At 41.3% G+C, this 20,597-nt stretch overlaps 1 protein-coding gene across 1 annotated transcript in view; it reads right to left on the bottom strand.

The window, feature by feature from the left end:
* The window catches only part of pdgfrb (platelet-derived growth factor receptor, beta polypeptide), a 148,080-nt gene that overhangs the window by 90,951 nt on the left and 36,532 nt on the right, over positions 1-20,597 (bottom strand). The window contains exon 2 of the mRNA XM_051933722.1: positions 1,971-2,031. Coding sequence (XP_051789682.1) covers positions 1,971-2,016 — 46 coding nt within the window. The 5' untranslated portion in view covers positions 2,017-2,031. The remainder of the gene's footprint in view (positions 1-1,970; positions 2,032-20,597) is intronic.

Genomic DNA, 20,597 nt, shown 5'->3' with positions numbered 1-20,597 from the left:
ACGGGCAAGGACCTTACAGTATGCAAGTATAAAAGTTCTGCACATGGCAGCTGCTGCTGCTCTCTGATGTCATGCTGGCCTTGCAAAGCATAAGCTGGAGCCAGTGGAAAAATAGATTGTGCAAGCTGGTAAGCAAGGTCACGGCAAACCTTTCTGCAAATTCATTGCAAACACACTTTGGCGAATTTCACCTATCAACACTAATCATCACTGTTCATTTTCTGATTATTTTAGCTTATCATCATTAGTATAGATTTGGTTGAACTACACCCTGCGGTGGGCTGGCGCCCTGCCCGGGATTTGTTTCCTGCGCCCTATGTTGGCTCGGATTGGCTCCAGCAGACGCCCGTGACTTTGTAGTTAGGATATAGAGGATTGGATAATGGATGGATGGATGGTTGAACTACTTCACTCATACTTTATATTGGTCGACTTGACTCACTACAGATTCAAACCCAGCCATCCTTAGGCTAATCTCTCTTGTTTTTTTAAAAGAAAATCCAGCTTTGATCCAGCTTTGGTTTATTATTTTTAATGAACTGTGAACATCCTGGATAGGCTGCAGCCACTCGTAACCCTGCTCGGCGTATAGAGGGCTTAAAAAATGGTATGGTATGATCATCCTTTATTGAGCTAAATTTTAAATTATGATAGGGTTAAGACAATACAGTCATTTCAAGAGTAGGACTTAGAAATATTTATTTTCTTACTATTGATATTTTTGGTTCTAACCTTTGCAAGACTGACTATAGTTCTGTCTCACCCTTTGGGTTTAATTTCATCACCTGGTTATTATTTAGCTCTTTAACAGAACGATATGAACACCAGCAATTACCTCCAGTCAAACAAGCTCAATAACAGTGTCTGACTGTGTTTTGTTTTCCATGATTAACCTTTACCAGGCCGTACTGCTGCCCTGTCACATAGTTTGTCACATTCTTACAATAGTTTCTGACTTTGACTCTGTGCTATTGACTTATATTGAATTTGGTTTTATACTCGGGTAAAAAGGGTCCATTATGCTCACTAACAGTTTTTGGATACCTCCATTTTTCACTACTCTAAGTCTTGGATTGTGATTTTTCAGTTTTGATCTGGTGTGCCACACTAGTAGTGATGAGTAAAACAGGCAAGTTTCAATTTGCATACAGAGTCACAAAAAGACTGTCAAATTAATTCTTTTTATGCCTCTTGTTTCACATCTCAGTGGAGGTGCTATACCTCTTTTTAAACCTGTGACATACTGCATATTTCTCACACAAATCATGCATATTACTGTATTTTCTCAACAGAAAAATGTCACTACACCGGAAGCTGTTTGCAAATCCCCTGAGCCTCCCTCCAACCTCCATTTCTTGTTTCTTGATTCCTAAACACTGCAAGGGCCATTGAGCTTTCATTTCTGTCTCTGATGTATCTTTAGGTTTGCTATCAACAAGATTGTTATCATAACTGGCAAAGTGGGCATCCTCCTTCAAGTGCAAACACAGCACACGCTTGATGGCTTAATAAAGTATCTAAATATGACTAGAAATGACTTTGCTGACTGTTTTTCACTAGAAATGTTTATTTAACAATAATTATAATAGTTCACACTTATATAGTGCTATTCTCACTACTCAAGCACTTCACACAGTGGAGAGCCTCTATAAAACAGGCATATTAATGTAGAATTCATGCATTTAAACATGTCCACTCAAGAAATAGGCACCTTTCGTGTCAATGGCATAAATTTGATGGGAAGTAAAACATCATTTTTTCACAAATTTATATGCAATGCAAAACATCACGTTGCCAAAAATTCATTCATTGCTACACACCGCGCTCTTTGCGTTGGCTCAGAAACCCATCATCTCAGGAGGTGTCAGTCACTGCTATCTGTTATGCCACTACGTCACTTCGTAAAGAACGTGTTATTGCATAAAGCACATCTTTCAGAAAATGTATGAAAAAAAAAGAGATTCATTTACCTAAAAAGAGGATGGTGAGACAGAATATTTTTCCTTCCATCTTCATCAGTTGAAAGTTGCTCTACATTTAAAAAAGCATAATAATTAAAATTAACATTATGTAAAACAAACTTTAATTACTTTGCGATTGAAATAAAGAGACATATGTTGGATAAATAACACAATACATTTTCTCAAAAATACAATTATCATCTGCTGCTCTTATGTAACACGTTGACTGCCACAGTGACAATAAGTACATTTGTTCTTGATGTTAATGTAAAATTAATTAAACAAATTTTGTTATTGAGGAAAATTTTTTTTTCTGAAATTATAATTAACTGGTAGTTGGCACATGAAATAGAAAACTCTCCAAAGGTATAGTTGGTAGTCAACATGTTAACAGTAAAAATAAAAAAAAGGTAATAGTCTTCCTCTTAGGGACAAATATAATGTTATCTATCTATCTATCTATCTATCTATCTATCTATCTATCTATCTATCTATCTATCTATCTATCTATCTATCTATCTATCTATCTATCTATCTATCTATCTATCTATCTATCTATCTATTGTGGCAAGCGGCTGGGGGTGGTACCCAGCTGGGACACTCGGAAAAACCGGAAGAGGGACTACGCCTCCTCCGGACCACGAGAGGGCAGCCGCCCTGGATGGTATGGGGACCACGGGAACAGAGCTTGGAAGCTCAACCCTATAGGGGCCCATGGTCACAGCCAGGGGGCGCCTGGATGGCTGAAGAACCCTGGCCCTCAGCACTTCCGCCTCACTTGAAAGTGCTGGGGGGACAAAGACCAGGGACACCCGGAGTGCTTCCGGGTGCACAGCCGGTACTTCCACCACACCAGGAAGGGCTGGCAGAAACTCATCGGGAGGCATCTGGAGCAGGTCCGGGTGGGGATAAAATGGACCGCCTCCCTCCATTTGATGGCTGGAGTCGGGAGTGGAGAAAGATGGAGTCTTGGAGGAGAGGAGTGGAGAAAGGCATTGTTGAGGTCCTGGACTTTGGGGTGATTGGTGATGAGCCACTGGGTTGTGTGTGTTCATTGTGCTATACATATTGTAAATAAACGCATGTTGGGTGATAAAACGATGTCTACTTGTCTGTGTCCAGGCTGTGTCCCACACTATCTATCTATCTATCTATCTATCTATCTATCTATCTATCTATCTATCTATCTATCTATCTATCTATCTATCTATCTATCTATCTATCTGAGGGACATTCAAAAAGTTTCCTCACTTTTATATTTTCATTGGAAACAGTGAAGGTGGGAGGAGTAGTAATTGGGCTTTAAAAAGTTGGTACAATGCTGGGATAATTGCATCGCAAACAAAGTTGACTATGTAAAATTCTTAATAATTAGAGTTAAAAATAATGCAGAAACTTTTTAAATGTTCCTATCTATCTATCTATCTATCTATCTATCTATCTATCTATCTATCTATCTATCTATCTATCTATCTATCTATCTATCTATCTATCTATCTATCTATCTATCTATCTATCTATCTATCTATCTATCTATCTATCTATCTATCTATCTATCTATCTAGCTCTCTCTCCATGAGTGTGTGTTTGGTGGAGCCACAAGTAAGAATTTCACTACATTCTGTACTTGTGACAAAACTACTACTACTAGTAGAAGTCATTCTGATTTCTATTTAAATGGTGATTCTTATTCTTAGGAATTCAAGTGAAATGTTATCAAGGTGAATCATAGACATCCCCGATAGTAAATTTAAAAACTGTCTACATCCACAGTACATTTTAAGAACTACTACTATGTGAATGGTCACTGAGTGATTTTTCTCGCTGAAGCTGAACCAGTGGAATTTCCGGTGAACAAGACTCACAGCAGTTGTACTGAAATTACCTCAAAACTGAAAGCTTTAAAGACAAAGATCCGCTCAACTGAGGGGCCTCTTCTGGAGATGTCTGCACTCTGAGTGACTCAGAAATTGGTAACAGCTGTCTTTAACTTTGGCGGGCCTTTCTCTAGGACACTGACACACAAGCTGACAATGGTAAGCCCCCAAGCATGCAATTCTGAATTAAATACTATGGAGATTGTCTGTTCTAAGAGAGTCAGCGTGGTAAAATCACATCATGGAACAAGAAATTCAAACTAAAGGCAGCATTTAGTCTATGAGCTAAATAGCGGAAAAATGTGCAACTTGTGATAAAAAATATGAGTATTAAAATGTCAGAGGTGTGGCAAGTGATAATAAAAAATTAGTTTTTTGATTAAGTGGGCCTCACTTGAAGTGATGTTACCAGCCCACTGCATAGAAAATCACACTGGCCATCACAGTTATAGAAGATGTTAAAGATGTCTTTTCTCACATTAAAGGAATTCAGCCTCCTAAGGAAGAAGAGCCTTCTCTGCCCTTTTTTCTATACTTCCTCTGTGTTATGAGACCTGTCCAGCCTATCATTGATGTGAACCCCCAAGCGCTTATAGGAGTGCAATCCCTCTACATCCACTCCCTGAATAGTGATTGGACATAGAAGCTCTTTGGTACGATGAAAGCCAATAAGCAGTTCTTTGGTATGGCTGATGTTAAGCTGCAGAAAATTCTCTTTGCAACAAGAAACAAGGTTCTCCACCTGACCCCTCTCTCTGTCTCATCCCCCTTAATTACACCCCAGTTTTGCTTGTCATTAATGTGGACCCCTAAGTACTTGTAGGAGTGGACCACCTCTACATCCACTCCTTGAACATTGACCAGACATAAATGCTTTTTGGCACGACAAAAGTCAATAAGCAGTTTCTTGGTTTTGCTGATGTTAAGATGTAGACAGGTCTCTTTGCACCAAGAAATAAAGTTCTCCCCCTGACTCATCTCCTCTGTCTCATCCTCCTTAACTACACCCCCAGTTTTCCTTGTCATTAATCTGGATCCCCAAGTACTTGTCGGAGTGGACCATCTCTACATCCACTACCTGAACAGTGATTGGACATGGAGACTCTTTGGTGCAGTGAAAGTCATTAAGCAGTTCCTTAATCTGCTGATGTTAAGCTGCAGACAAGTTTCAAAGTTATCTACCTGATTCCACTCCTCTGCCTCATCCTCCATTATCAATACATCTCCTAAGTGCTGAATCATATGAGAATCTATGCAAGTGACATGACCTGCTGTTAAAATTCTAGCCTGAGGTGTAGAGAGTGAAGAGAAAAACAGATAGGTCTGTTCCTTGTGGTGCTCCAGTGTTGCTCACATAGTACTTGAGTCGCACACACTGTGGTCTTCCCAACAGACAGTCCATTATCTGGGACACCACTTGCATATCTCCACGTTTACCCATTAACAAGAATAGTACTAAAGACATTGGAGAAATCATACTCCTTTATAATCAAATTAATTTCAGTTCCATTAGGTGTTTCCTAATTTTAAATAACATTTCAAGTCTTAACAGGGACCTACTATGACAAAATAAATTCCTTTGGTAGAAAAAAACTCCAGTAGGACATATACCTTCTAGAAAATGTCATAGGAACAATATCTAAAAATGAAAGACATCAACAGATCATAACAGAGAGCTTTGACAAGTACAGTGACTTATTCAGAGTCGCACAATAAGTCCCTAGAGTGAATTTGTGAATTTCCCCTTGGGATTAATAAACTATCTATCTATCTATCTATCTATCTATCTATCTATCTATCTATCTATCTATCTATCTATCTATCTATCTATCTATCTATCTATCTATCTATCTATCGGATTTAGCTGGCACCCTTATTGTTTAACATCATTACCACTAGGGGGTGACATTTCTTGCCTTTTTTAGTAATTAAATTTGATCTCACACAAAGGTAAGGATAAAGCAATGACACTGGTATTTTCTATAGCATCATCCCATAATGAGCACCATCACAAGGACCATTTCATATCTTTACAAATTTGACCCTCCCCGTAGGGGGCACTCTGACTGCACACAAATGTAGTAATTATTAAGGATGTTCAGCTGTAAATGGTGAACTATTTTAAGTCACAAGAAGTCAGTCATTGGGGGAAAGAGCTGGAGGAGGTCAGTCAGGAGAAGCAGAAAAGCATTTGACACAGAAAACTTGACATCTGCAACTGCAAGGCCAGCCGCAAGCAAGAAGGTAACAAACAACCCTTGGGATTATTGCTAGTGCTCTCAGTGTTCATGACTTTATACATGGTGCTTTTTTGGGGGGCGGCAGGCTGTGTGATTTAATGGAAAACGTTGGTGGGCCTCTGAGGCCTTTTTTGGTAATATGTTTGAAAGTGATTTGTCACTCTGATCAAATTACTCATTAATCTGTCATGATATAATGTGTGGGATTTGAAGTTTCTAACAAACGAATTGAAATCACTTCACACAGGCAGACAGCACAGTTAGATGTTGATGTGGAGCCAGAAAACTGGGTGGGGGTCGTGACTAAGGAGGTGGACTTCAGACTGAAAGCTTGCCAGTTTTGCTGTCCACCTCCAATCTACTAGATGTCACTGAACCTGCCCTCACTCCAACGCTTCTACCAGTGTGTCTGTACTTCTAAAGCACATTGCAGTGGCATTTACAATATGAAGCTGATAAATGAAAAAACAAGGAACATAAGAAATTTGACAAAGGAGAGGAAACCATTCAGTCCATTCGAGGCCGTTGGTTTAGCTAATAGCTAAACTGTCCCAAAATCTCATCCAGGTTCTTCTTAAAGGTTGTCAAGGTTTCTGCTTCAACTCCATGTCTCTGTGGTTTGTTTCAGAGTTCCACAACTCTTTGAGTGAAGAAGTGTTTCCTGGCTTCAGTTTTAAAGGCACTTCCCCTTAATTTCCACTGATGTCCCCGAGTACGTGATTCACTCTTAAGGTGAAAGTATGTTGCTGGATCTACCTTATATAGGCCTTTGAGAATTTTAAATACCTGGATTAGGTCTCCATGCAGTCTCCTCCACATGAGACTAAACAGGTTTAATTTTCTGAGTCTGTCCCAGTAGGACCTGGGATGCACTTGGTTGTTCTCATCTGCACAACTTCAAGTGCTGCTATGTCTTTTTTGTAGTGTGGTGACCAGAACTGCACACAGTACTCCGTATTTGGTTTTACTAGTACATTATATAGTCTGAGCATTACATAACTTCACTTGAATTCAACAGTTTTCATGAACTTGTGTCTTTGTCTATTCTAGGCGGTAAAATTGTTATTTATTTACATACAATGTATCATTATTATGTGCTGTTGCCATAAGAGGTAATCAACCCACATCCATTTATCCTAAGTATCTAGATAGATAGATAGATAGATAGATAGATAGATAGATAGATAGATAGATAGATAGATAGATAGATAGATAGATAGATAGATAGATAGATAGATAGATAGATAGATAGATAGATAGATAGATAGATAGATGTGAAAGGCACTATATAATAGATAGATAGATAGATAGATAGATAGATAGATAGATAGATAGATAGATAGATAGATAGATAGATAGATAGATAGATAGATAGATAGATAGATAGATAGATAGATAGATAGATAGATAGATAGATAACAGACAATAACTTTATATAATGTTAATGTTTACCCCCCCCGGGTGGAACTGAAGAGTCGCATAGTTTGGGGGAGGAATGATCTTCTCAGTCTGTCAGTGGAGCAGGACGGTGACAGCAGTCTGTTGCTGAAGATGCTCTTCTATCTGGAGATGATCCTGTTTAGTGGATGCAGTGGATTTTCCATAATTGATAGGAGCCTGCTGAGCGCCCGTCGCTCTGCCACTGATGTCAAACTGTCCAGCTCCATGCCAACAATAGAGCCTGCCTTCCTCACCAGTTTGTCCAGGCGTGAGGCATCCTTCTTCTTAATGCTGCCTCCACCAGCACACCACCGCGTAGAAGAGGGCACTCGCCACAACCGTCTGATAGAACATCTGCAGCATCTTATTGCAGATGTTGAAGGACGCCAGCCTTCTAAGGAAGTATAACCAGCTCTGTCCTTTCTTACACAGAGCATCAGTATTGGCAGTCCAGTCTAATTTATCATGCAGCTGCACTCCCAGGTATTTATAGGTCTGCACCATCTGCACACAGTCACCTCTGATGATCACAAGGTCCATGAGGGGTCTGGGCCTCCTAAAATCCACCACCAGCTCCTTGTTTTTGCTCTTGTTCAGTTGTAGGTGGTTTGAGTCACACCATTTAACAAAGTCCTTGATTAGGTCCCTATACTCCTCCTCCTGCCCACTCCTAATGCAGCCCACGATAGCAGTGTCATCAGCGAACTTTTGCATGTGGCAGGACTCCGAGTTGTGTTGGAAGTCCGATGTATATAGGCTGAACAGGATCGGAGAAAGTACAGTCCCTTGTGGCGTTCCTGTGTTGCTGACCACAATGTCAGACGTGCAGTTCCCAAGACGCACATACTGAGGTCTGTCTTTAAGATAGTCAACGATCCATGCCACCAGGTATGAATCTACTCCCATCTCTGTCAGCTTGTCCCTAAGGAGCAGAGGTTGGATTCTGTTGAAGGCGCTAGAGAAGTCTAGAAACATAATTCTTACAGCAGCACTGCCTCTGTCCAAGTGAGAGAGGGATCAATGTAGCATATAGATGATGGCATCCTCCGCTCCCACCTTCTCCTGATATGCAAACTGCAGAGGGTCGAGGGCGTGTTGAACCTGTGGCCTCAGGTGGTGAAGCAGCAGCCTCTCCATGGTCTTCATCACATGTGATGTCAGAGCAACAGGCCAGAAGTCATTCAGCTCACCAGGACGTGATACCTTTGGGACTGGGGTGATGCAAGATGTTTTCCAAAGCCTTGGGACTCTCCCCTGTTCCAGGCTCAGGTTGAAGTTGCGCCGTAGAGGACCCCTGTGGCGATACTCCATCTGGACCCGCTGCTTTATCTGCCACTTTTGGAAGCAATTCTTCCATTGTGATGTGACTAAACACTGTCTTTACAATATTCTGTATGGGCTATTGTTTGCTTTAGATTGTGTTATTCCTTCAGGTAATCCCTTTGCCTTTTGTGGTCTGTAGGGATTAGAACATTTTTGATGAGAGTAAATCTCCTATTTTAAAAAGATACTTTGGAGCCACTTTGTCAGGGTTTTTTGACAATGTTTTCCCTCCAAGAGGGTATTTTTGGAACTGTCAAGACCTAAGTGCTTTGGGACACTAAGTGATCATTAACATTAATGAAGGGAAACGTGAGCCATGCCTTGACAAGCAGCCATTGTAAGTGTTATTAGCAACAAAAGGAAACAAAGAGAAGTGCAAAATGTGCCAAATTCTCATGCTGGCACTGAAAATTTTGTTGCTGCCCAAATGACCCCACTGCTAGTTGTGTTCACTGTAGTACCAATGCTACTACTGAGTGTGTTGGAAAATCTACAACCATCCAGCTGGCAAATGCCTAAAAACTGACAATGTCACAATATTATCTGATATCCACGAGCCACCAGCTTATTCTGTATCAAAGCTCCTGACTTCTGTTATAATCAATAAGACGTGCAGCTTTGTGGCTCTTTGATATCACAGATAACAATGCGTGGGAGGAACATGGGATAACAAAAGATGCGATTTCGGCATTTTTGTAATAATCTAGTTGAGGACAGATTGACTCGTGTATTCGGTGACTGGAAGCACATACCTCACAAATGCAGACACAAACTGCTAGGAATGGCAAAACAGGAATTGGACTACTTGCTGCTATAGAATGCTATATTGGTCAAAATTATAACACGCATTATTTGACCATTTGTGCCTTACAATGGCTGGTATGTCTCATGTATCAACAAAAAGTAGGGAGCCAATTTATCTTCACAATTCATAAATGGATTTAAATTAGTGTTAACAAAAATCATTCTATCTAGATGTGCAAAATAATAGTAATTTATTTTAGAAAGACTGAGCTTCTAAAACATTTTGCTTTTAATCTTATATATAAACGTCTATGTGTGGAAGTGTGTATGTCTGTCAGTCCGGCCCGGATGTGAAAGGTTACAGCATGAAGCTCAAAGAGCTGGCAAGGCGGCCCCAGGTTCACAAGTTGAAAAAAGAAAGAAGTACGAGGCTACAGCATGAAGCTGAAAGAAAACGACTCAATTGCCAAAGTGAAACCACTCGCTTAGCCGCTGATAGACAAGGGGGGCAAGCATCACAGAGCTGATAAACTAGGGGGGCGAGCACATGCGCAAAACGAAACTGCCGACTCTGCATTTCAATTTTTTTCTGATGATTTCAATAGGTTCTAGGAGCCCAGGCTTTTTACAGCACAGGCTTACACAGCTAGTTGATATATATTTACCAGTAATAAAAATAACATTAGGCCCACTCGTGACAAATTTAGGCCCAACCTTTTAAGAAATCCTAGCACCGCCACTGATTTCATGTGAAGTGATGCACATTTAATACGTTTAGTTTGCTCTTTATTGTCACAAAAAGTTTACCTTAATTGCTTTTCTTGCTGACCAAGTTACAAATCAACAGTAACCTTGTGTTTTCTGAAAAGTCTAACCGGAAAATGTGTGTGTCATAAGTCGGGGCTCTGTAAACTCTGAAAGCATGCGAACACAGCATGGCTATCAATGAGACGTTTTATCGATTTTAAACTCTGGCAGTCTTTCTCAAGCAATCTCAATTGTTCTTCTTTTAAGTATTCCATATACTGTAAATTATGATATTGTAGGCAAAGGTTTTTAGTGTAATCTGTAAGGGTTATTCGTACACATAATTTCCATCCATTTTCCAACCCGCTGAATCCGAACACAGGGTCACAGGGGTCTGCTGGAGCCAATCCCAGCCAACACAGGACACAAGGCAGGAACCAATCCCAGGTAGGATGCCAACCCACCGCAGGAGACACACAAACACAAACACATCCACACACCAAGCACACACTAGGGCCAATTTAGAATCGCCAATCCACCTAACCTGCATGTCTTTGGACTGTGGGAGGAAACCCACGCAGACACGGGGAGAACATGCAAACTCCACGCAGGGAGGATCCGGGAAGTGAACCCGGGTCTCCTAACTGCGAGGCAGCAGCGCTACCACTGCTCCACCGTGCCGCCCTTACACATAATTTTATTTACTAAATGACAGGGTGAATATGACAGGGTGAGTCAAGTGTTACATAGTGCTGATGTGCCACGTCTGGTCGTAATCAATATTATGGTCAGGGTTGTCAGGATCGACAGCTATTTCAAGGTTTCTCAAGCAAGCAGCCTCTGCAGTAATCATGCTTGTTAGAAAACCAATTGCACCCATGTTCGGAGGTTTCTCATTGTACACCTCAGTCTTTCCTTCATAGCATCTTTCAAATTGAGCACTTTTCCCAAAGTGTTGTTTCAAGTATTTAAGGGGACACTGTGTCTAAAAGACACAACTGGAGTCTAGAAAAGTGGTCTTCTAGTTACATAAACCCTGATTTGCTTATGTTATGGATTCAAGCTTGGGTAAGAGAACGGTTAGGAAAGAGCAATAAATTCACAGGACACACTCCTTTATTGTCATGGCATGGTTCAGATTATCTGGTCTAAGTGATAAGCCACTACAAAGCTGTCACTTATTATGTGCTGCCTGGTTCACAGCAGGCCCTGCCTTTTGAAGAACACCGGGAGGCAGTGCTCCTTGGGAGTTATAGGAAGGTACCTAATGTTGCGTTCCACTTGAAGTAAGAGGCTGGAATTTCTGAGTTCCTAGTCAGAATTTTCAAATGGAACACCCCCACAAGTTGGATTTCCAACTCAGAAACTCAGGGCAGTTTCTCCAACTTCAGATCATGACAGCAATCCAAAATGGTGATGTACACTGCAAACTTTAGTGAAAGCTGTAGAATTATATTGTTTATTAGAACTTCTGTCTATTTGTGTCTCCTTAAATAATACCTATCAAAATAACAATGAAACCTCTATCTGCAGACATACTGCTACAGTACTTGAATACGAAAAATATAGCATAATGCATTGTTATCCTATATAATAGATAGATAGATAGATAGATAGATAGATAGATAGATAGATAGATAGATAGATAGATAGATAGATAGATAGATATTAAAGGCACTATATAATAGATAGATAGATAGATAGATAGATAGATAGATAGATAGATAGATAGATAGATAGATAGATAGATAGATAGATAGATAGATAGATAGATAGATAGATAGATATTAAAGGCACTATATAATAGATAGATAGATAGATAGATAGATAGATAGATAGATAGATAGATAGATAGATAGATAGATAGATAGATAGATAGATAGATAGATAGATAGATAGATAGATAGATAGATAGATAGATACTTTATTAATCCCAAGGGGAAATTCACATACTCCAGCAGCAGCATACTGATAAAAACAATATTAAATTAAAGAGTGATAAAAATCAGGTATAACGGAGAATAACTTTGTATAATGTTAATGTTTACAACCCCCCCCCCCCCCCATCCCCCAAAGGGTGGAATTGAAGAGTCGCATAGTGTGGTGGAGGAACGATCTCCTCAGTCTGTCAGTGGAGCAGGACATTGACATCAGTCTGTCGCTGAAGCTGCTCCTCTGTCTGGAGATGATCCTGTTCAGTGGATGCAGTGGATTCTCAATGATTGACAGGAGTCTGCTCAGCGCCCGTCGCTCTGCCATGGATGTCAAACTGTCCAGCTCCATGCCTACAATAGAGCCTGCCTTCCTCACCAGTTTGTCCAGGCATGAGGTGTCCCTCTTCTTTATGCTGCCTCCCCAGCACACCACTGTGTAGAAGAGGGTGCTCGCCACAACTGTCTGATGGAACATCTGCAGCATCTTATTGCAGATGTTGAAAGACACCAGCCTTCTAAGAAAGTATAGTCGGCTCTGTCCTCTCTTGCACAGAGCATCAGTATTGGCAGTCCAGTCCAATTTATCATCCAGATGCACTCCCATATATTTATAGGTCTACACCCTCTGCACACAGTCACCTCTGATGATCATGGGGTTTGGTGAATTGTCTGCAGAGTGGACATACATGCTTTGCTTGTCTTGGGAATCCTGTAGCTCATGCGATTGCTCAAAGTTGTGACTGTGTTCAATGGATATGAGTGCAAGAAAAGCTTACCTAGAATTACTGTGTAATTCAAGAAACTCCAAATTTATATCTGAAGTGTCTGATGTAAAATTGGCCCTTGATGGCCAAAGGTTTTATGTCTGCTCTACGCTCTTAAAAGTAAAGGTGCCAAAGTGGTTCCGAAGACCAGTTCCATAGGAAGCCCATTTTTGTTTCCTAAAAGAACCATTCAACATGAGGGCTTCAGGTAATATCTTTATTTAACTAGATCTGTAGCAGCACCATAAATAACCATAAATAGATGATAACAGATGTGTGAAATACCAAGGGGTTCCTGATTTTAAAAGAACTCTCGCTGCATTCAATCATACAAGCTAAGTTCAGGTTTTCTTGATCTGTTGTATTCTGCCAGACACCCGATGCTTCAAACATTTATGTTTTGTCCACATACCCTGTCTTAGGAGCCTTTTTACAGCCTAAAGAACCAACTTCATATGCAAAGACTCCATGACTCTTTGAGGACCCACACAGCCCAATAAAATGCCATTAAGGAACCATTATGTACAGTATAGTGACGATTGATCAATCAAAAAATAGTATTCGCTATAACCCGCTCTCTCAACTTTGATGAATGAAACTGACAGTTTTCATTTCAGAGCTTATTGTCTTATTACGTGCGTGTCACTGAAATAAATAAATGAAGAAATAATTAAATAAACACATATATAAATTAACAGCCAAAAATATAATTCATTATTGTTGCTCACATATTGCTGTGTTTTTATTTACTTGTTGTCACATTTCTTATAATACATTTATTTCCGCATTTATTAATATATTTGCTTATTTATTTATTTAATTCTGTACCAAATATTCCCTTGAATTTTTCAATGATTTTGCGTTTGAAAAGTGCTCACTTTGCTAGAAGGATAACTGGTACTTGGATGGGAGACCATCTAGGAAAAGCTTGGGTTGCTGCTGGAAGAGGGTGTTAGTGTGGCCAGCAGGGGAAGCTTACCCTATGGTCTGTGTGTGGATCCCAATACCCCAGTGCAGTGATGGTGACAATGTGCTGTAAATATGGAGCCATCCTTCAGATGAAATGGGAGTAGATTCATACCTGGTGGCATGGATCATGGACTATCTTACAGACAGACCTCTGTATGTGCATCCCGGGAACTGCAGGTCTGACACTGTGGTCAGCAGCACAGGAGCGCCACAGGGGACTGTACTTTCTCCGGTCCTGTTCAGCCTATATACATCGGACTTCCAATACAACTCAGAGTCCTGCCACGTGCAAAAGTTCGCTGATGACACTGCTATCGTAGGCTGCATCAGGAGTGGGCAGAAGGAGGAGTATAGGAACCTAATCAAGGACTTTGTTAAATAGTGCAACTCAAACCACCTACAACTGAACACCAGCAAAAACAAGGAGCTGGTGGTGGATTTTAGGAGACCCAGGCCCCTCATGGACCCCATGATCATCAGAGGTGACTGTGTGCAGATGGTGCAGACCTGTAAATACCTGGGAATGCAGCTGGATAATATATTGGACTGGACTGTCAATACTGATTCTCTGTGCAAGAGTGGACAGAGCCGACTATACTTCCTTAGAAGGCTGGTGTCCTTCAACATCTGCAATAAGATGCTGCAGATGTTCTATCAGACGGTTGTGGTGAGCGCCCTCTTCTATGCGGTGGTGTGCTAGGGAGGCAGCATAAAGAAGAGGGACACCTCATGCCTGGACCAGCTGATGAGGAAGGCAGGCTCTATCGTAGGCATGGAGCTGGACAGTTTGACATCTGTGGCAGAGCGACGGGCGCTGAACAGGCTCCTGTCAATTATGGAGAATCCACTGTCATCCACTAAACAGTATCATCTCCAGACAGAGGAGCAGCTTCAGCGACAGACTGCTGTCACCGTCCTGCTCCACTGACAGACTGAGGAGATCGTTCCTCCCTCACACTATGCGACTATTCAATTCCTGTCTGTTATACCTGCATTTTTATCACTCTTTAGTTTAATATTGTTTATTTATCAGTATGCTGCTGCTGGAGTGTGTAAATTTCCCCTTGGAATTAATAAAGTATCTATCTATCTATCTATCTATCTATCTATCTATCTATCTATCTATCTATCTATCTATCTATCTATCTATCTATCTATCTATCTATCTATCTATCTATCTATCTAAAACCAAGGGTCCTGAATTTCTATGTCATTAAATGTCCCTGGGCATCTTTCAAAAAGTGTAGGGTTTATCCTGATATCCTGGCTAAATTACCCATCATAGACTCATCCATTCTTAACCCCCTTATTACCCCCTGTTTCTAATTGACTCTTTCTTTCACCCCTTCACCACCTAATAACTAATGTGTGGTGAACATACTGGTGCAATAATGGCTGCCTTTGCATCATCTTGGTGGGTGCTACACATTAGTGGTGGTTGAAATGGTTCTCCTTTGTGTAAGCATTTTGTGTAGTGAGAAAAGCACTATATAAATGTAATTAATTACTCATATTATTAAGGATATGTGTTAAACACTAAGGGCTTTCTTTATGACATCTATTGAGTCATTTTACTCAGGCCTTCCCACACTTTAGAAGTACATAAATAATTGGGTTTTCTTCATTTGTAAAAGTATCAGCTAAATATATCACATTAACGATCTTTTGACAACATATGTCCAAGAATTATTCCAGCATTAGTCCCTATGCTTGTTGGGATAGGCTGCAGCTCTCCTCCGACCTTGCTCAAAATGAAGCGGGTTAGAAGATGGATGGATGGATGGATGGATGACTTTATATTAGTCTATGTTTCAGAATGTCTGGTGGAAAATTTGTATAGGTAATGCTGTACCTCTAATGCTGAAGGTAACAACAACTATACAACCATCTTCATACAGGCTTGTACAAGGCAGGATCTCGGGGCAGCTGTGGCTGTAGTTTTTAACAACTGGTATGGATTCGTCGAGTATATTCAGTTCATGATGGATTATTTTTGCTCCATCTAGTACAGAAATAGCAGGGATGTCGACTTGACGCTCTCCAGCTTTTCCTGAGAAAACATTGCCTCTGCCAGCACATATAAAGACACAGACACAGACACACACAGACACACAAAGTGGAGCACAAGGCAAAGCGGCCGACCGCTATAATTATCTTATCTGTGTTATCTTATGGCTAAAATCAAACCTCCATGACACAGACACAAACAGCCGGGCTTCATCTCGATAGCATCTTTAAAAACTTTTTACTTTACAGAAAATCACAATCATGTGTCACCGTTCCTAAAATCCAATTAACACGTGTAGCATTCAAAGCAACTGAAACATATATACGGACAATTCCATATTCTCTTAAATATTAGCACAGTCCTGTGCGTGTTAATATTTTTTCACACGGGTGCTCACGGTAGATGCACTCATTCGCGCGTGCACACACTTTTGCATATTTAGTAGCTACATGACACGCGCACATTCAGCCCGTCTCACAGCCGTGTGCACACGCACTTCTGCTTACTGGCTCGCGCATATTCAGGCTACTCTTCAGCCTCGCGCGCACACACCTGTGCTTACTGACGCGTGCACATTCAGTCTGCCTCACAGCCGCTCACATGATGCCAAAAACGTTTATTAACACCAGCCACACTGTGTTACGATTTAGCCCTAAGTATAACAAATCAACCCTGAAGGCAGTTTACTTCATAATGTAACAAGCTCAGGGCCCAGACCAAAGAAGGACGTGCTCCACAGGTGGTGGCAGAGTGTATGTGGGCCCGCGAATGCCTTGAGAAGCCGGCTGTAAAGCAACACGTAGGCAACAGAGGGGAGCGGACGCGTCTCCCAACTACTGAGGCCCATCGGCCTCGGATATATCGCCGTTGGTGAGCCTTGAATTGTACCCTGGGCTTGGATCACCGCGCAGTGGGTGAGGTGAGTAGTGTGGGATACAGGCAGCCACTGGTCCCAGGTGAGGCAGAACCGGGCGGCGTGCATGACGGGACAAAGGGAAAAGCAGCTGGGAGCGCGGGGCAGCGCTGAAGACTTGACTGGCTGACAGAATCAAGGCTTAAGATGCCATCCTTGTTATGATAATACTATTTGCATGAGTTGAAACTTCTGATAGAACATGACAGATTGTTTCTTGTGTTCTACAAATAGTATGTTGGTATTCTACCTAATCAGTACTTGACGCACCTAAATAGATCACCTTTCACTTGAATATACCATTCTACATGGGGTTAAACTGTAAGGTCCTTTTTAGCTGAGCCACCTAGTCCTCCTGACTTCTTACTTCCTACTTTCTGGTGCTTTCTCACTTATATCAGCCAAGCAGTTAATGGAGTTCATCAAAAAGCAAATCTTGCCCAAGCTATACAAGTCTCTCTGCCATTGCAAACCCCCAAGTATGCCCCCTGTGTCTGTCTGGTCATTTACTCAGGCTAAGCCCCATCCCAACCACTGCTGTCAGATATTGTTGGATTTGGGGAATTTTTATCACATCACAGTCTCTGTAGTATTTCAGTTGCCCCCTTTTTTATTTTGGTCTCGTACTGGGACCGGTCCGCAGTGGTACTGGTAACAGCTAAGCTTTGAGATGTTAAACACAGCTTACCAAATGGTGCCAGCTCTCATGGTGTGTAGGAACTCTCTGGAGTTTGCCATATAATTATTCTTAGTCAAGGTGCCAGTCGACCACAGTATGGCCATCAGGAGTGCGCCAAGACAGACCGCCTCATCAACTATCATCTCAATGTTAAAAAAAAGTGAGCATTGTCTTTCTGCTGAATATAAGAATCAAAATCAAATGTTAGTCACTTGAATGCCGTAGGGCCCCCTGGGAAGATTTTTCAAATTTATTGCTTTAAACTTTATAAGAGCAATAGAAACAAACCAAGGCCACTTGGGAACAGTGTCTCGAGGCTCTCTGGTTTGAGAGAACACTGTGTTGTCTCTGTGGGCAGTAGTGGTGGGAACAGAGCAAAAGTACTAGTGTGGCGGAGGGTGATGGGGGGGGGGGATGTGTGGGGGGGGGACTTAGGGTTTAACAGGCTAATCACGTGGCCTTAGCAGAGCCCAGGGGTCTCAGGAAACAACTGAAGGCTGATTTTAATCATCTTGATGCTGAGAAAATATGTAGGCTGGACGAGGAAATGTGTGTGTGGGATAAAGTGGAGGGCCGATTTGCTGTCAAGTGAGACCTCAAGGCTGCCTAAACCCAAAACACATCTGAATTGTAATGGAAAAAAACTGGAAAAGCAGAACCCTGCAAAGTAAACAGTTGCATCCGGCTGGTGTACAAACATGAATCCATCCATTTTACAACACAGTCATCCAGCTTAGAGGTTATGGAGATTTGGTGCCCATTCAGTCAGTACTGGGCAGATGGCATAAACAATCCTAGATGGAATGCCAATCAGTCTTCAGATACACCTCATTCTCACCCACACCGAACAAATTTAACCTAACATACACGTTTTTGGGATGTGGGAGAAAAAAACTGAGTTTTAAAGAGGAGAACTCATGCAGGGAGAACTTGCAATTCCACACAGACGGTGTAGATTCTAAGATTAAAAGTCAGGACTCAGTGCTAAATACAGAGTCAATGGCTAAAAAAATAATATGCAATATATATGTTGTCAAATACGCAAGCATGGTGGTGCATTTCACACCCTCTGGTGAAGGGGCAACAAAAAGAAAGGACTAAGCATGTCATGCAGTTACTAAACCATTTCCATCTCTAGAGTGGAAGATGCTGATGTCACATCTTTGTGCTTTGGGTCATTGTCCTGTTGGAAGGTGAACTTACATTGCAGAGCAGGTTTTCATTAAGGATATCACTGTGTCAAAACATTTAAGGAACACTGAATAATCTTTGTCATAGAGTACATGTTTAATTATTTCATCCATCCAGGGTCGCGTCCATCCCAGCAAGCATCAAGTGCTAGTCAGGAACAATCCCTAGACAGGGCGCCAGCTCATCGCAACGTGAATATGAGCTCACACGTACACTAGTAGCATCAATTTGGCATCATCAAATCTTTCAACCTGCATGCCTTTAGAAGGAAACTGAAACCCACCAGGAAAACAAACAGACACCCGGGACGTGACCCCCTTGCTGTGAAGCAGCAGCACTACTGCAGCACCACCATGCCCCCACATATTTAACACATAATTTAATGCACTTCATCATGAAAATGGAATCAAGTTTACATCTTAGTATTCTAAAATGTCCAGAGAGCTGTAATATCATGAATATAATGGATTCTGTGTGGTGATCACTGCCTGCTGACGCCCCTTCCCCATCTCCTACTCCCGATTCTAAATTAAATGTGAATATAATTGATGCTTCCGCACTATTTGATTGCATGACCCATTTTGTGTCTCCTGGCCAATGAATGCAGCATTGCTCTTTAACCAGGGGACTCTCCCACCAGCTGACTATTCCTCATTCCAGTCCTGCCATTGCTTTGGAGTTCTGATTCCGCAACACAAGACGACACACTTAGGCTGCCCCGGTGCCACATCAAACACTCATACAAAAAGTCTTCCGGTGGAAATTACACTTTGACGCAATTTGTTTTGGATACGTGGGCCACTACACATCTGCTGTCTTCAATTACGCAGATCCTCGTACACACAATGACGTGAGACCATGTTCGACAATGGAATGACTTGCTACCTAGAACCATGGAGGAGCACTCAAGGGGTTTCTTGTATGACTAAATATTTTTGCGATTGTTTCGCTTTATAAACAGCTGCCGATGAAAAGTTCTCTACTTTATAAGACAAATGACTGGCTAATACAGATGGCATATTAAGATAAATTACAAGTTAATGAACACTCAAAGCCATTTTCTCTTTTTGCTTCATCATCATAAATCATGCGTATAATGGCTGTTTTCCTGCTATACCCATTTTAAGTACTGTAGGTGCCCTCTACTCAAAATCTTTAACTTCCACCTTCTGCAGTCCTAAACATCCTTTGGGGTAAAATCCATGCTTTTTACATCATCTGGTACCATCTCTAACCACTTGGACTCCCTTTTGGTCTCATCATTTCCACTTCCATCTTGGTGCACCTTTTCACCCAATCATTCAATTCCTTTTTGCTCCCAGTGCTGAACACACGTTAGTTTGTTTCCCATCATTTTCCAAGGTTTTCTCTTTACTTGGCATTAAACATCCTCACATTAGAGTACATGTCACTCCATGATCACTCTTGATTTGTGAGTGTTTGGTGTGCTGTTTTGTATTTTCAGATATCTTTATATTGATTAACCATGCATTACAAAAAACTTTACTGTATTCTACAGGAAATTTCTACTGTATCTGTTTGGCCAAAATATTATCTGGAATTTCTTTGATCGCTGCAAGAACATCCAGAACTGGTCACAAGAGGAACCTGAGTTCAGCTAACTTAATATTTTCTCTTGCTTAACCTTACGTAACAATTGAGAATTGCAAAGGCTAAGAGAAATGTTGGACCCTAGCACCCAAGCATGAGTAGACCACTGATTAGTAGAAGATGTGAGAGCATACTATATGTCAGGCGTGATCAGGAATGACTCAAAGGCATGCACAAGGGAAGGGACTTTGCATCT

The sequence above is a fragment of the Erpetoichthys calabaricus genome, chromosome 11 (assembly GCF_900747795.2).
Source record: "Erpetoichthys calabaricus chromosome 11, fErpCal1.3, whole genome shotgun sequence".
In the NCBI taxonomy this organism is placed as follows: Eukaryota; Metazoa; Chordata; class Cladistia; order Polypteriformes; family Polypteridae; genus Erpetoichthys; species Erpetoichthys calabaricus.
This window is presented reverse-complemented; position numbering and strand designations above follow the sequence as displayed.